A 15,494-nucleotide genomic window follows, 5' to 3' on the forward strand; every position below is an offset into this window, starting at 1 on the left:
TTCATTTCCCTGTTACCAGCGGAAATACTCTTTTTTTTTCTTTTTGAGCAGCATGAAGACTAATTTTAGCTATTCAGCAAGGCTTCATATACAGACATGCTTATCCTGTGCCATCATATCATATGCACTCTTGAGTAATAAACTATGAATCAAAACTGTAATACGAAATCGCACCATACATGGAGGCATTGATACCTAAGATTGACTATAGCGTGATAAATCTTGCGAACTGATTCTAATGCCCTGAACATTCAGTTATATATTCAAAAGATCCTTTATTCATATTCATGATGAAAGACCACTAGATTTCTAGCAAATAAATTTTGCAATAAGGTGTCTGCACAGAGGAAAGTTGTTCAGAGTGTCTACCAATTTGCTTTTTAAAAATTCCCTGACTTTTCCTAGTTTTCCATGACGATTGAAAGCAAGTGCCATGACCATTACGTCTGCTTGGAAAATTCTGTGCACTGGTAACAAACCCTCGAGTGATAAAAAAAATCTGGCGTTCCTATAAAATAAGTAGTAAATAAATGTACCACAAGTGCTTAGAAGATTCTGAGCACGTGCAGTAAATATGAAAAAATATGTATGCCAAAAGGAAACCTCCAAGTCAAAGAGTAAACAAGTTGGCTGTTTAATGTTTGGAAGAACCAGAAAGCAAACACACAAGTTAAAATTAACCGCAGCCAAGAGTTTAAAGGAGCCCACGACAGTTCTACAATGTAGACAAAGCTGCTAGGAAACATAGAAGTGGCACCATCTAGTCACATCTATGTAAAAAGAGGACGCCCGATCCCAGTCGGTTCCATTAGCGGAATATATACTAGTTCACTATAATGATCACAGCTCAGGCCACTTAAGGTGTGGATTGGATTAGATCGACCTGTATTTACTTACTATTTAAGATGTGAATTGGATATGATGCAAAGTGGATTGCTGTATTTACTAGTGATTTGCATCCTCACCTAAATGGCACATCTCTAGTATGTACTTTTAGGAAAAAAAAACAACAGTACTACTCGTGTATTCTGTGCACCTTGCATTGAACAATGACTAACAACGTCGCGAGAACAGAGCCGTACTGCATACTTTTCTTTCAATCTTTTATTTTCCTTGATGAGCACATCCATGTTGATGTTTTATTTCTCTGAGCTCTGACGCTTAGAGTTCGACAAAGTCCTCAGATGCCTACAATGAAAGCTAGGGGTAGCGTTTAAAGCAACGAGGTTTGAACCTGTGCTGGCAAGAATGAATCTGTCAGGGCGCAACAGCTCCCTCGATTCCATAGATTTATCACAGATGCCGGCAGGTTACCTTCCTTTATGTACTTTTCTATTATAACACTAAAAAGTAATCACAGATTTAATAATACCATCTCAAGAAACGAAAGTGAAAAATTTACATGAAGCTACCCAGCTCTACCCTTGAAACGCGAGCTGCCAGAAATAAGTGTGTAGCTGAGGACGTTTGCCGTTGCAATGCCAATAATAATAATAATAATAATAATAATAATAATAATAATAGGCATGACATAGCCTGGCAAGCCTCTGCTAATGGCAGTCCTAGCCGAAGCAGAAGGCCTTCAGGCCGAGCCAAATCATGGTCAAGACAAACATGCACAAATTTAAGGACATGAATAATGTGGTTGGTAAGTTGGATATGCTGTGTGATATGCAGAAAAAACAGACCTTAACATAGTGGATGCACGAGTATGGAGGCTAGGGAACAATTTCGACAAAGTGAAGGACAAGTTTCCAAGCGAAATTTCCACTATCTTTTTTACTTTAGGCTGCTACAATTGTGATAACCAGTACATCGGTGAGACCAATGATTTCAAGGAAAGAGCTAAATAAAACACGAATATGACGTCTGGAAACGCCTGACCTCATATGACCTCGCTAAACATGTAGATTCTACAGGCCACCAAAATGACTGGTCAAGTGTACGTGTTCTGACCAAAGGAAAGCTTGCATCATGCCTGCGCCTGGAATACCAGCACATGCACATATGCTCAACAGGAGTGATGGACACTTCCAACAATGTACTTCCGGTGCTTACGTCACGTATTTAGGCATACTTCATTTCATTTCTTTTCATTTTGTTTAAAAAAAAAAGGACTGACAAGATCAACAAATATACAGCAGAGGGTTCCAAAATTAAAAAAATAAAAACTTTAGTGGGACGCTGTGCCTTTCTTACGACTATTTTTGTGAACAAGGCTTCGATAGCATGTGTCATAGTGTCAGTAAACTTTGTATCCTTTTGGTAGGTTCATCTTTTTGTATATTGATCTTGAAGCAACATTGCGCACTGTTTTTTTTTTTTTTTCACATAACTTTTAGCTGTTCACTGTATAGTTGCAGCCGAAGGAGTGGCTTTTTAAGCTGTGATCCATGGTAATGCTTATTTTTGTGATGGTCGCACACGCTACAGCCAGTTTCTATGGCCAGGCCATATTTTTTAGATATTCCTCGACTTTTCCAGATGGCAAGGGTCTGAATTCCCTGACTTCTCCAGGTTGATAGACACCTTGTTGTTAGGTAGATAATTAGCATGTGGCATTGAATCTTAATGTGCCACAGTGGTTATCAGCGTATCAGTAAGGTAGATAGGGAGAACTGATTGGCATTTAAATCCCCTTAATGAGTGAAGCTATTATGAAAAACCTCACATGAACCACATAATTGAGGGCCAATGCCTTGATGTGAAAGTTCATTCTAAAAAGTTTAGGTAGTGAGCTAATCTAGATAACACAAGAGAACAATTCAGCTGAAGTACCTTACTTTAACACTGCATGAAGAAGCTGATGTGGAACGAGAAGCGACCAGGATAATCCAGGCAGGATGGAATAGGAGGGATATATCAGTCCTCTGCGATGAGAAGATACCGGTAAGTTAACAATTTAACAAATTGTTATGATTAGTTATGGTGTCCAGATTAAAGCAACAAAACAGTATCGAACATTCACATGAGGTAAATGTTGCTGCAGTAAGGTTGCAGAGATGAGGTTGAAATTACCCATCCAAGAAGTCAAGGTCATAAATGCAGAAGCTGAGGTTCAAAAACAGATTAAATGTTTTAATCATGTGATGAAAAACAATAAGGGCTGCATTAACAATTGATTGAATGCAAGCAACGTTAGCCAAATAACTGGCAATACTGAGCAAGATGTTGCTAATACTATGAGAGATAGGTTTACCTAAGATTGAGTGAAAATATGAGATGACCTCACTTTCAGTGTGCAGTTAAAAAAAGAAAAAAATTGACAAATGTGTAGCAACCCAACAATGAACACGCATTTATTAGCACTGAATTTATTCACGATCAAAACCTTCACACGAAATGCCACTCTCCCTGTAAAACAAAGTTTTTACAACCTTTGCTACCCTGCCAACACTGTTAACAGGGCAGCAAAAAGTGATGACCACTGAACCTCTTCTTCCAAAGGGACAGATATTGACTTGAGGCACTACAACTTCTCCAGCTTGATTTCCAAAGCACAATTCTTTGCATGCTCTTCTAGCAGACCCTCACTAACCACTCTTCCCACTGCAGTCTCTTCTTGCAGAAATTCAAAAAGTACATTGGTAATCTTGAAAAACACAGGTTGATCACTGTTCAATGAGCACTTAAACTTTCCTTTGCCATGACACTCCTGAAAGAGAGCTTTATAAGCAGAGTTGCACGGTCCAATTTGCTTTAAATCGAGAACAAATTGGCATGCAGTCTGATGAGATACCGCCAGTATTTCAGTGTGATCGAACAAATTTCTTCACCAAAATGAAGCTTTCTCGCACCCTTTCATTCCTGCTCCATTATAAAAGGTCAGAAGGGCAAGAGTGGGGGCTAGTTGGTTGAACATTGTTGAGACTCACACCGCGCTGGAATTAAACACACAAATAAAAGACACACTGAAGCACAGGTAGGACACACACGAGCGCTCGTGTGTGTCCTACCTGTGCTTCAGTGTGTCTTTTATTTGTGTGTTTAATTCCAGCGCGGTGTGAGTCTCAAAAACTATAAAAGGTCAAACGACTAGAAACGACACACTATTTTATAGATCCTGCATGGCTGTCCTGGTCATCAATTGGGGGTGGGGCATTTCGAGGGACATTGTGGTAAGTTGAGAAAAGGAGTGCAAGACTTAAAACACTTGAAGCCCTTCCAATAGATAGTGAAGAGGGAAGACCAATGAACCACTCCCACGATGAGCCATCGTTCACATGTTTAGCTTCACTTGCTCAATTGTCTTTGGTGACAGCGGCTCGAAACTCATGCGCACTGCAGACATTCCTCGTATAGTCACTGGTCCTCTTTGGAATGTAAGAGAGACGTCCGACCGATGGCAAGTTCGTTGCTAGCACTCTGTTATTTCACGATACTATCTACAAATACAATTGGTTGACAAACGTAATAAAGAGAGACTGTTACATCTTATTAAAGACAACTATGCCAACCTCAGAACACATACTAGCGAAAATGTGCTCACGTGGGTGCCAATGAGAGCAAGATCATAACATAGAAGCAAAACCTAAGGTGCTGCAAAAAACATGGAGTAATGCCTGCCTTTTACAATCTGAAGATTTAAAGCAACACCAACCCGGTGTTTCATACCACATTACATGATAGCACAAAGTGTCTGTCTGATTTAGGGTGCCTTGTAGTCTGTGCCACCTCCTCCCAGAACAGGGTGGCAACATCCTTTGGTCAGGTGAGTGCCATATTGGGTTGAAGTCGATGCAGATGCTGCCTCTTTTTAAACTGACATGAAAACATGATAGACACGTGCATGTGTCTGCCAGAGCACAAGTATGCATGCTCCAAAACAACATGGCGGCTCTGTCGGCGTTGTTGCCACCCTAAATCCTGCCTACATGCACTCCTTGATCCTAACACTGAAAGTTTCACTAGAAAATTAGTAAGGCATTAACTTGCAAACTAAGCAAGCCTATATACATGTAAAGCACAGATTACGGAGCATTCTCACATTAAATGCTGCAAAGTAAGCAGATTTCTCAAAATTAGTGGGAAATAAATCTATTTATAAATAAAATGATTCTCCTGTTCGAGGCAGTGCTATTCTATCACGAACCACAAAAACCCGTAGTAACGGTAACTACAAAATTATGCAACAAAGCTATACATTTGGTATATCAAATCGATAACCATTAGTGCTTTAGTACTTGACACTTTTTGGATGCACAGATAAGGTTTCTAATACCCATTATTAAGTAGCGATACCGGCAGGCTGGTATTATTTTACTTGAACTGCTTGAACACCAGAAATAAGTGCTATACTATGAATGAGTTGAACACATATGAAGCAACATGCGATAAAATGGCAAGGTTTTATTTGACTGCTACTCACACCAGGATGGGTTGTTGCCAGGATGAAGGAACAGTACACAATATACAAAAATTATACAAAAGAGTGGCTCTACAGAGTCATCACTGCTGTGCTGTAAACTGCTTTTCTATGACCAAGTCTGAAGTCCTGTAGAGCTTGCCGATGACCACCTGCAGTAAGACAAATCATAGTTTCTTAGTGACCCTCCACCCAGAACCTTCGGTGTCTCATGGCGCAAAATCTTTTTATACAAAAATTTCACATTAAACAGCAACAAACATGCTGTATGGCAAGGCACACTCAAAACTAATATTTGGTAAAATATGGCATTAAAAACCAGAAGCTATATTACAATATTACTTTTTAACCCCCCAGTATTCCCTACCCCAAATGGTCTAAGGTGCTGGTTACTGAGTTTAGAAAAACTAATTCTATATATATTAAAATAGAGGTGTTGTATGTCGAGGAAGCTTTTGAGGTAGCTTGGCAAAAGGTGCGTTAAGAGGCAGGTATGGCTACCGGCGAGCGGCGTGCGCGAGCTACTACTACTGCCACCGATCATCATCGTCTTCTTCAGTAGCAGCAGAGCGTTCGTTATTCAGATTCATTTCAATTACTCCCTATGAAATAAGGAGCCATCCTGGCGCCTTATGGACAAGTAAACACAGGAGGGTCATAGCAGGGCTTAAGTCTCGACACGTGGACAATTTACTGGCCACGACGACGTTGGTCAGAAGATGGTTCCAGTGGCTCGATGAGGTAATTCACAGGTGACGTTTTCTGTAGTACACGATATGGGCCGTGATACTTGGGGACTAACTTGGTAGAGAGGCCAGGTGTAGGAGAAGGGACATGCAGCCAGACGAGTGCACCTGGATCGTAAGAAGTAGTGTTAACTTATGCGTTAAGGTGGTGCTTTTGGCGTCCTTGATCTTGGGTTGTGAATGATCTTGCCAGTTGGCGGCACTCTTCAGCATATGTAGCAGCTTGAGACAGAGTCGTGGACTCTGCGGAGTCAGGTCTGTATGAAAGAATGGTGTCCATAATGCAAAAAGGTTCGCGTCCGTAAAAGAGGAAAAAAGGAGAGAACCCAGTAGTGCTTTGAATGGCGGTATTATAGGCGAACGTGATAAACGGGAGTAATCGGTCCCAATTTGAGTGGTCTGACGAGATGTACATAGACAGCATGTCATCAAGGGTGCGGTTGAAGCGCTCTGTCATTCCACTGGTCTGGGGATGATAGGCGCTTTTAGTGCGGTGAACGACGTGGCACTCATGCAGCAATGCTGTGATGACGTCTGACAAAAATACGCGACCACAATCACTCAGTAACTCTCGAGGTGCTCCATGACGTAATACGAAATTGTGAAGAACGAAAGTCGCAACGTCTTTTGCTGCAGACGAGGGAAAGGATAAAGTTTCGGCATACCGTGTGAGGTGGTCGACGGCAACTATAATCCAGTGGTTACCGTCTAGAGTGTTGGGAAGGGGACCATAGATATCGATGCCGAGACGGTCGAATGGTCGGGATGGGCATGGTAAGGGTAATAAGGTACTACTGCCGTGATGAGGGGGAGTCTTTCGTCTCTGGCACGTCGAGCAAGCCCGAACGTACTGTCGTATAAAACGGTACACGCCACGCCAGTAACATCGAAGCCGTATGAGAGAATAAGTCTTCAGGAAACCTGCATGGCCACATTGGGGGTCGTCATGAAACGTGGAACAAATTTCGGATCGCAGATGACGTGGAATCTCGAGTAGCCACTGACGTCCACCGGGTGCGTAGTTGCATCGTCGGTACAGCACGTCGTCACGAGTGGTGAAGTGCTCGACTTGCCGACGCAACGTGCGACTAGGGGAGAAGCCGTCCGCCCAGCCAGGATGTCTAGAATCGAAGCAACCCAAGGGTCCTTGCGTTGCTCAGACGGCATGTCGGCGATGGTGACGGCAGTGGCTTCACAGATGAGACTTTCGCAGCAGGCCGGGTCAGGGGGTAGGGGCGAATGGGAGAAGGCGTCTCTGTCCAAATTTTTCCGGCCAGAGCGATAGACCACACAAATATCATATTCTTGAAGGCGTAACGCCCATCAGGCGAGGCGACCACTTGGATCCTTCAGTGACGACAACCAGCAGAGGGCGTGGTGGTAATTCACAACATCAAAAGGGCGCCCGTACATGTAGGGTCGAAATTTTTTTATCGCCCAAATAATGGCGAGGCATTCCTTTTCAGTGATGGAATAGTTGATTTCGGCTTTGCTAAGAGTTCGGCTTGCGTAGGCGACCACATACTCTTGGAAGCCGTCTTTCTGCTGCGCAAGAATAGCACCTAGCCCGACACCACTAGCGTCGGTGTGGATTGGATCTCTGTGGGTGCCGATGGGTCGTAGTGTCGCAGAATAGGCGGCGACGTGAGGAGGTGGCGCAGTTCATTGAAAGAATCGTCACAGGTGGCAGACCAGGCCGAAAGGTCTCTAGAGCCGGCAAAGAGCTTGGTCAAAGGAGTGACGATCGTCGCGAAATTGCAGACGAAGCGCCGGAAGTAGGAGCAAAGGCCTATGAAGCTTCGGAACTGTTTCATGGCAGTCGGTTTGGGAAACGCTGAAATGGCTGTAAGTTAGGCAGGGTCAGGAAGAATGCCGTCTATCGAAACCATGTGGCCAAGGATCGTTGGCTTTCGAGCGGCGAAATGGCACTTCTTCAGATTCAGTTGCAGCCCCGCGGCAGAGATACACGCGAGGACTTTCTCGAGGCGGGTTAAATGGGTTGCAAAATCAGCTGAAAAAAGACAAGAATGTTACCTAAATAACAAAGAGAAACGTTCCATTTGAGACCTCAAAGAATAGAGTCCATCATTCGCTCGAAAGTAGCTGGCGCGTTGCAGAGGCCGAAGGGCATGACTGAATTCGTTAAGCCCACTGTGCCTGATGAAAGCTGTTTTTCCGCGATCGGCCTCTGCCGTGAGTACCTGCCAGTATCCAGAGCGCAGATCTAAAGAGGAGAAAAATTCCGCTCCCTGTAGGCAGTCCAAGGCATCGTCAATGCGTGGCAGCGGATAGACATCCTTATGCGTGATTCGGTTGAGACGTCGGGAGTCCACACAGAACCTGATGGATCCGTCCTTCTTCTTCACCAGCACCTTGACGGTTCGATTATGCCACGTTCCAGCATATCGTCGACCTGTTCATTGATGACACGGCGTTCGGCAGTTGACACACGATATGGACGCTGTCGTAATGGTGTCTCTCAACCGGTATCTATACGGTGAACAACAGATGACGCTCGACCTAAGGAAGGCTGATTGTGGCCAAACGAGGCTCGAAAACGCTGGAGGAGCTTGATCAGCTGTTCTTGTTCCTGCTGCCCAGGCGTGAGGTGGCAATCAATGGACTTGCGGAATACATCCATAGGGTCATTGGCGTCAGTTGCGGGTGTGATGACACAAGTTGGTAGAAATGGCTTGTCTGGATACATCGGGTCTTCGAAAATACAATCTAAGGTCTCGAGGCTCCCCAGACACTCGCTGCGTAGCAGGATGTATGGACAAGCAGAGATGTTGCACGCATAAAGTACCACCGAACCATTGGAAAAGTTGATGACGGCAAACGGGAGGACGATGGTTCGATGGTGCACACTAGCCATAGATGGTTGGTACAGGTGCGTCGAGCTCGTGGCAGCAGGGGAAAACACAGGCACTAGGATGGCAGACAAAGGCGCGATGCGGACGTCAGCTGCGGCAAACGCTTTCGAGGGACCGTGGCGGTCGATATCAAGGCACGGATTCGTCAACGTAAGTTCAGCACGAGCACAGTTGACGATGGCCTGATGGCTAGAAAGGAAACCCCATCCTAGTATGACGTCGTAAGATGAACGTGGGAGAACAACAAAGTTGACGGCGAACCAAACATCTTGAATAAGAACGCATGCTGTGCACTGAGCTGTCGGCGCGATGAAATGGGAGGTGGCTGTACACAGAGCAAGATTCGTAATCGGCGTTGTAACTTTTCTCAAATCGCGACAGTTTTTCGCGACACAATTTTTCACTAATTACAAAAACGACGGCGGCTGTGTCGACGAGTGCATGTACAGCAACACCTTCTACTAGCACATCAATTTCGTTGGGCGGACAAAGAGGAGGTCTTGGAGAGTTCGAAGACGACGCAGTTTTTGCCTCCGGAACTGCGGCTGTCAGTTTTCCTCTCGAGCCGGGCTCGTGCACCGGGGAGAGAGATCGGCGACGGGGCCGTAATGACCGGCGAGAGTCGACAGGGCGTCGTGGGGAGAATGAGTCGGCGATAGGGGAAGATGGTCGCTGAGGATTCTGGGCAGCCTGGTAATTTGCAGAATTCCCACGGTCCGGAGGCTGGAAGTTGCGACGGCGACAGTAGCGTGCTATATGTCCCACGAAACCGCATGCAAAACAGATGGGTCGATTATCGAAGGTGCGCCATGAAGTAACGACAGAAGGTGTGGGGGGCGTAGTAAGATGGGGTGCCGTGTATGTCGGCAGCGTGGTAGGGTATGAGGACCCGGTGCCTCGGTATGCACCAAAGACAGATGGGACTGGGGGTCTAGCAATGACAGCAGCGTAGGTCAGCGGCGTAGAGACAGATGGCGATGAAGGCAGTGCCTGCGTGACCTGTGTCTCAATGACCTGGCGTAGACTAGGGTCTAACGAGGTCACTGGCCCGGACGCTTCGGCCACAAGAGAAAGTTGACAAGCGACTTCTTCTCGAATGAATTGTTATGTGGGGCAGTAAGACGATGTTATCAGCAGCGACGTCGTGCATGAGGGTGGAAACTTCAGCTGTATCTTCAGCGGCCCTGCGCGTGGAGACACTCCGCTTACGCAAGTCGTCGTACTCCTGACAGAGCTGGACAACGTCGATGAGTCTGTGGGTTTCTAGCGACGAGCATCTGGAAGGTATTGTCGTCAACTCCTCTGATTATGTGCTTGATTTTCTCGTGTTCGGTTAGAGATGCATCGACCCGCTTGCGAAGAGACATCTTCGATATAACTTGTAAAAGTCTCGTCCCTGCACTGGACTCGACTACGCAGACGCTGTTCCGCGCGAAGCCAGCGCACGGCGGGACGACCGAAGACCGTGGCGATGGTGGTCTTGAAGGCGGACCAGTTGGTGATTTCGCCTTCGTGGTTCTTGAACCAGAAGCTGGCCACATCAGCGAGGTAAAAGCGCACGTTCGTGAGCTGGTCGCAGGCGTTCCATTTGTTGGAAGCGCTTACGATTTCATACCCGACGAGCCAGTCCTCGACGTCTTGTTTGTCGTTGCAGCGAAAAATTGGTGGGTCGCGTTGCCGAGGCACGCCAGTACAGTAGACTGTCGGTGGTGGGGCAGCTTGGAAGGGCCAGGAGCAGTCATGGTGAACGGTGAGGGTAGCGTCCGATTGTGAAGTTCCAGGTTGATGGGAACCCCAGCTCCTCCACCACTTAAAATGGAGGTGTTGTACGTCGAGGAAGCTTCAGATGCAGCTTGGCAAAAGGTGCTTTAAGAGGCAGGTATGGCTACCGGCGAGCGGCGTGCTACTAATACTGCCACCGATCATCATCTTCTTCAGTAGCAGTAGAGCGTCCGTTATTCAGATTCATTACAATTTATATATATTTTTTCATGCAATGGAGGACTGGCAGCCACTAAATATCTATACTACTATACTCTGCTATAATCCCATTTGGAGCTGTACCATCCCTAATAAGTATCTTTCCCCTAAATAAATACTTCCCATAAAAGCATGCAATTAACTATTTCAACTCCTCTTGCACATACAACAGCTTTTTTAGGCAGGAGTTTTGCTAAGTAATCTAGCCCAATGGTGAGGTCATTCTACGTTTTTTTTTTTTAATTATGGCAGCACAAATAAGCAGGACCTAAAAAAAAGGCAACGAAGGAGATGCATACAGTGCTATCGAAAATGTGCCATACAACAAGCCTGAGTCACAAGTTTAACTTCATTCTACGATTACTTGGGTGTTTAAGCATCTCTTTACTTCATTCTTTTACCTCAAGAAGTATAAAGGCACTATGAATTCCACATAGTAACAAATGTGAAACACAAAATGCAAGAATCGATGGCACTACGGCAGGAATGAAAAACTTGCATGAGCTCCCATGCTCTTACAAGCTTTTCATCCTCATCTTAGAGACATTGGGCATTAACAGGAAAGCAATTTTTATGCAACACACCCATCATTGCATAAATTATTAACATCAAGACCACCAGTCATGATTATTCAGCAGTTATTTATAAACAGATTTGCACTGATATTCAGCTCATTGAGAGCACACGTTACGAAAGTCAATTTTCATGAAGAAAGAAGAATGTAGAATTATTAAATTGGAACTATAAAAGTGCAGATTTCTCTAAAATGCTCAGAAAAGCGAACGTACCTGCCGCTTGATTATTTCCAAGTTTTTCAATCCATCATCCAGAAGCTCATTGATTTCGTCTTTATCTTGCACTGCCTTGTGCTCCTTGAAGGCATCTCTCACACGTCTCAATGCATAAGACCTACAGAGTAAAGTTTTCCAAAAGAAGAAAACCTAACTTATGACATAGTCAGCACTTACATAATTGGCATTTCATTTGAACCAGCATGGTGGTCGACAGTTGCCTAGAAGGTGCGTTCTAATCAGGTTTTATTGTATCTGTGGAAGTCCAGGATTTTGGGCTACCTCTTTCTAATATTTCATCTATTTATGCCTTCATATTTGCATTAGACTGTTACCTACACTTGCAATAACTCTAGTTTTATCAATCTTTACACTTTCCTTTTTTCACCAATTTTAAATCCCAGCACCTATCCATCTTAATAGATGGAAATTATCTATGCATCTTACTGGTTGAATATCCCTACGTTCAATTACAATATGCTGAGCGGTTTCTTTAATTTTATATGTAGGAGACACATGCCTCATCCTAATGTGAATATTAAAGCGATAACGTTCAAGAGATGGTTTAGCAGAAATTCCAGTGACAGTATCGGTGGTTGTTAGCGACAAATCATCTTGTGCATGAGCAAAAAATCGAGCAGGATGCAATTAAATAAATTATTATAATAAAGCATTCTGGGTGTTGGTCAAGCATGTGTCTGCTTGCAAATACAGCAAAAGTAAATTCCTCTGCTTGGAAATGCAGTGAAAGTAGCTTTCTTGCTTTACAAACACATGCATCCTGTATCCACACTTCACTGTACAACATGAAATATTTCATTAATAATGTGTGGTACAAGCGTGCATTGACATCGCGTGCCAGAAAATGCGATTATCATAATGCCTTCATGGTTTAAAGCAGGTCACCCACAATGAAAGGCCAACGTTACTGGGCCTATTCCTTTAAGGCCACATAGTGGATGCATAGCAAGTTCGAAGATATTGCTATCACGTTCAGCTCTCGAAGACAAAGCTTAAAGGTCGCCCAATTTTCACTCTGGTATATTTTCATCCTCGAGTAGCCAGCTCAGGCTTCAAATAGTGAAGCATTGTACCTTGTACCATCATACTTATTTTTTCATTTTGTCACATTTCTGATTTTCAGATGTATTTTATGGTTCCATCTTTGAGAGCCAATTTACCATGCTTAGTTATTTAATTTTGATGACAGCTTGCTGTCTATTTACAATAGACAACCCCTTTTCTTTTATCTATGTTTCCAAGTCTTTATTTAAAAGTAATTGTACTTATGCTTTTCTCATTTCAAAATACACCCAGCTCATATTGCCTTGCCCGTATTGCCTCATTTTAAGTTTTTTCGCAAGCCCCAGTAGCAATCAGGCCACTGACAACAATAACAGCAAATGGCACAAAGTACCAACCAGTGCTAAACTGCATACTGGGAGGTGGCAAGCAGTTCACTTATGTAACATTAGGGAAACCTATGTCGACCTGAAAACTCATTACTAAAACATTCTGTAAAAACTAGGCCCACCATGACATACAAGCCATCGATATCACAGTATTGGAATGACTTTGAATGAACACATTTAACTAACATATTTCAGTTGTGGTAACCTCGAGGGAAGTCGAACATTGGCGACAACGCCTTCGCATTACCTTACGTTTGTAGTTATGTTGCTTGAGTAAGACTTGTTGCCCTTTCCATCCCGTGCGAGGCCAGCTAATGTAACTGCTGTGCCTGGCTCGAGCACACCTCAGATCCCTATACGGTTTTAATTTTGTATACGCATGCTCATCCTTTCCTGTAAAGTTAGTAGGCCCGAGACATAAAAACTGCAACGCTGGTGTGCCAATAATAATATCTGGGATTCTACATGCCAAAAACACAATATAATTATGAGGCATATCATAGTGGAGGACTCCGGAAATTTTGACCATTTGGAGTTACTTCACATGCACTGATATCACACACACAGGCCCCTAGTAGTTCGCCCACATTGAAAATTGAAATGCAACTGCCACAGCCGGGATTGAAACTGTGACCTTCCAGTGGTCATTATGTGCCAATCAGGGGCTGTATTCTTAAAAGATTACAAAAAGCCACAACTGCCAAACTGCTGATTGATATGTGGGGTTTAACGTCCCAAAACCACCAAATGGTTATGAGAGACATCGTAGTGAAGGACTCTGGAAATTTTGACCACCTGGGGTTTTTTATTGTGCACCCAAATCCGAGCACTCGGGCCTACAGCATTTTCGCGTTCATCTAAAATGCAGCTGGCGCAGCCGGCATTCGATCCCGCGGTACGCAGCCGAGTACCCTAGCCACTAGACCACCGCGGCGGGGCAATGGGCATTACCTTGGTGTGTTTACAGTAATTGGTTGTGCAATTGAGCACGTGTTTCAGTGGTTTGAATGTGCCAGCAGCATGAATTGTGTGTTGCTCACGAGATTTACTGAGGGCAGGAAATGTGTTGCTATGGAAGCACACGACTGTTGAATTCTATGAGGGCGCAGTGTTAAACTCTCAACAGAAACATTTCAGACAAGGTTGCACTAGGGTCTGTACTGTGATTTAAACAATTACACAAGAAACGTTGAAAGTACTTATTCAATCCCAAGATGCGAGAGCCAAGATTACAGCTACTTCGCCGAAGCCGGTACACACGAAAGACTACACTCGAGTGGCTCTGCGCTAGTACAGCGCGCTCACTTTTTTTTTTTTTTGCGTTCTAAGACGTTCAATATCGCCAACAGCCAGAGCAATGACGACGTCATGTGAAAGCAGTAGGTCCAGTAACTGAACACTTCGGACCATATGTCCCGCAAGGCGATATTGTCACCTTTCGCGATCATTTTAAAAACGGCCTGTGAACTTGACAGTCTATTTAGGCGTCAAAATAAGTAAAGCAAGGACGGTACTATGGTGTTCAAGAACGCATTTGCCCTGAATCTTGGCTCAACCTGGCTATCATAGTAGACAAAAGGTGTTCTAACAGAACGAGCAAAACGGAATACAGTGCGAATAGTGTTACGCGCGCCATGTCACGAAAGCGATTCAAAAAGCCCGCTGTGGTGGAAGATCTCAGTATGCGCTCTGCACATGCAGTTCAGCAGGTATGCACTCATGCACACCCATTCGACGCGCAGAAACCAGCATTCCAAGAACAACAGGCAAGTATCGTACTGGATGAGTACAGAGAACTTCAGAACGACCAACAAAGGGGGGCAAATATCATTCTACAACCAGGAAGTTGTGTTATAGTGGACGAAGAAAACTGTCGGTCTACATTTTCTATGAGCTACCTACTCAATGCACACGGGCCTTACCTATAAATGTAGCTCTTGAACTGTCCACATTCACGCATCAACTCCTTGTAAAGCCTCAAAACTTGGCGACGGGAGGCTGCCATTTCACCGAGAAGCGCACACAGCTGCGCACATGTCGAAACTACTGCGGCGTTGTTGGCAACTCTATGGGTTTTATTTTTAGCCCAAATGCCCAAACACTTGTAAACAATGCGGCATTTTTTACAAACACATTGGTTAGAGACGTAAACTTTCTGCAAAAATTTTAATATGAGCAAATACATTAATTCAGAAAAGCATCTTAAAGTAATAAAAAGTTAGACTTTGCACATGTATTTAAAAATAACGTATTTGAAACTCTGATTGAGCTTGAAAATGTTTTCATTTGATAGGTACAACCAAAAAATGCAAAAGCTTTTACTTCCA

The 15,494-nt window shown here is 44.2% G+C and overlaps 1 protein-coding gene across 3 annotated transcripts in view; it reads right to left on the reverse strand.

The window, feature by feature from the left end:
- Positions 1-15,232, reverse strand: part of bcn92 (LYR motif-containing protein bcn92) — a 56,090-nt gene extending 40,858 nt beyond the window's left edge. For 2 of the 3 annotated variants that reach the window (XM_075878633.1, XM_075878631.1), the window contains exons 1-4: positions 15,090-15,232; positions 11,753-11,873; positions 5,369-5,517; positions 2,784-2,870 (exon numbers count right to left, since the gene is read on the reverse strand). In XM_075878633.1, coding sequence (XP_075734748.1) covers positions 5,449-5,517; positions 11,753-11,873; positions 15,090-15,172 — 273 coding nt within the window. In that variant the 5' untranslated portion in view covers positions 15,173-15,232 and the 3' untranslated portion in view covers positions 2,784-2,870; positions 5,369-5,448. The remainder of the gene's footprint in view (positions 1-2,783; positions 2,871-5,368; positions 5,518-11,752; positions 11,874-15,089) is intronic. The other variant, XM_075878630.1, reaches the window with a different exon arrangement.
- Between the last annotated feature and the right edge of the window lie 262 nt (positions 15,233-15,494).

Source organism: Rhipicephalus microplus, chromosome X (assembly GCF_043290135.1).
Source record: "Rhipicephalus microplus isolate Deutch F79 chromosome X, USDA_Rmic, whole genome shotgun sequence".
Taxonomy (NCBI): domain Eukaryota; kingdom Metazoa; phylum Arthropoda; class Arachnida; order Ixodida; family Ixodidae; genus Rhipicephalus; species Rhipicephalus microplus.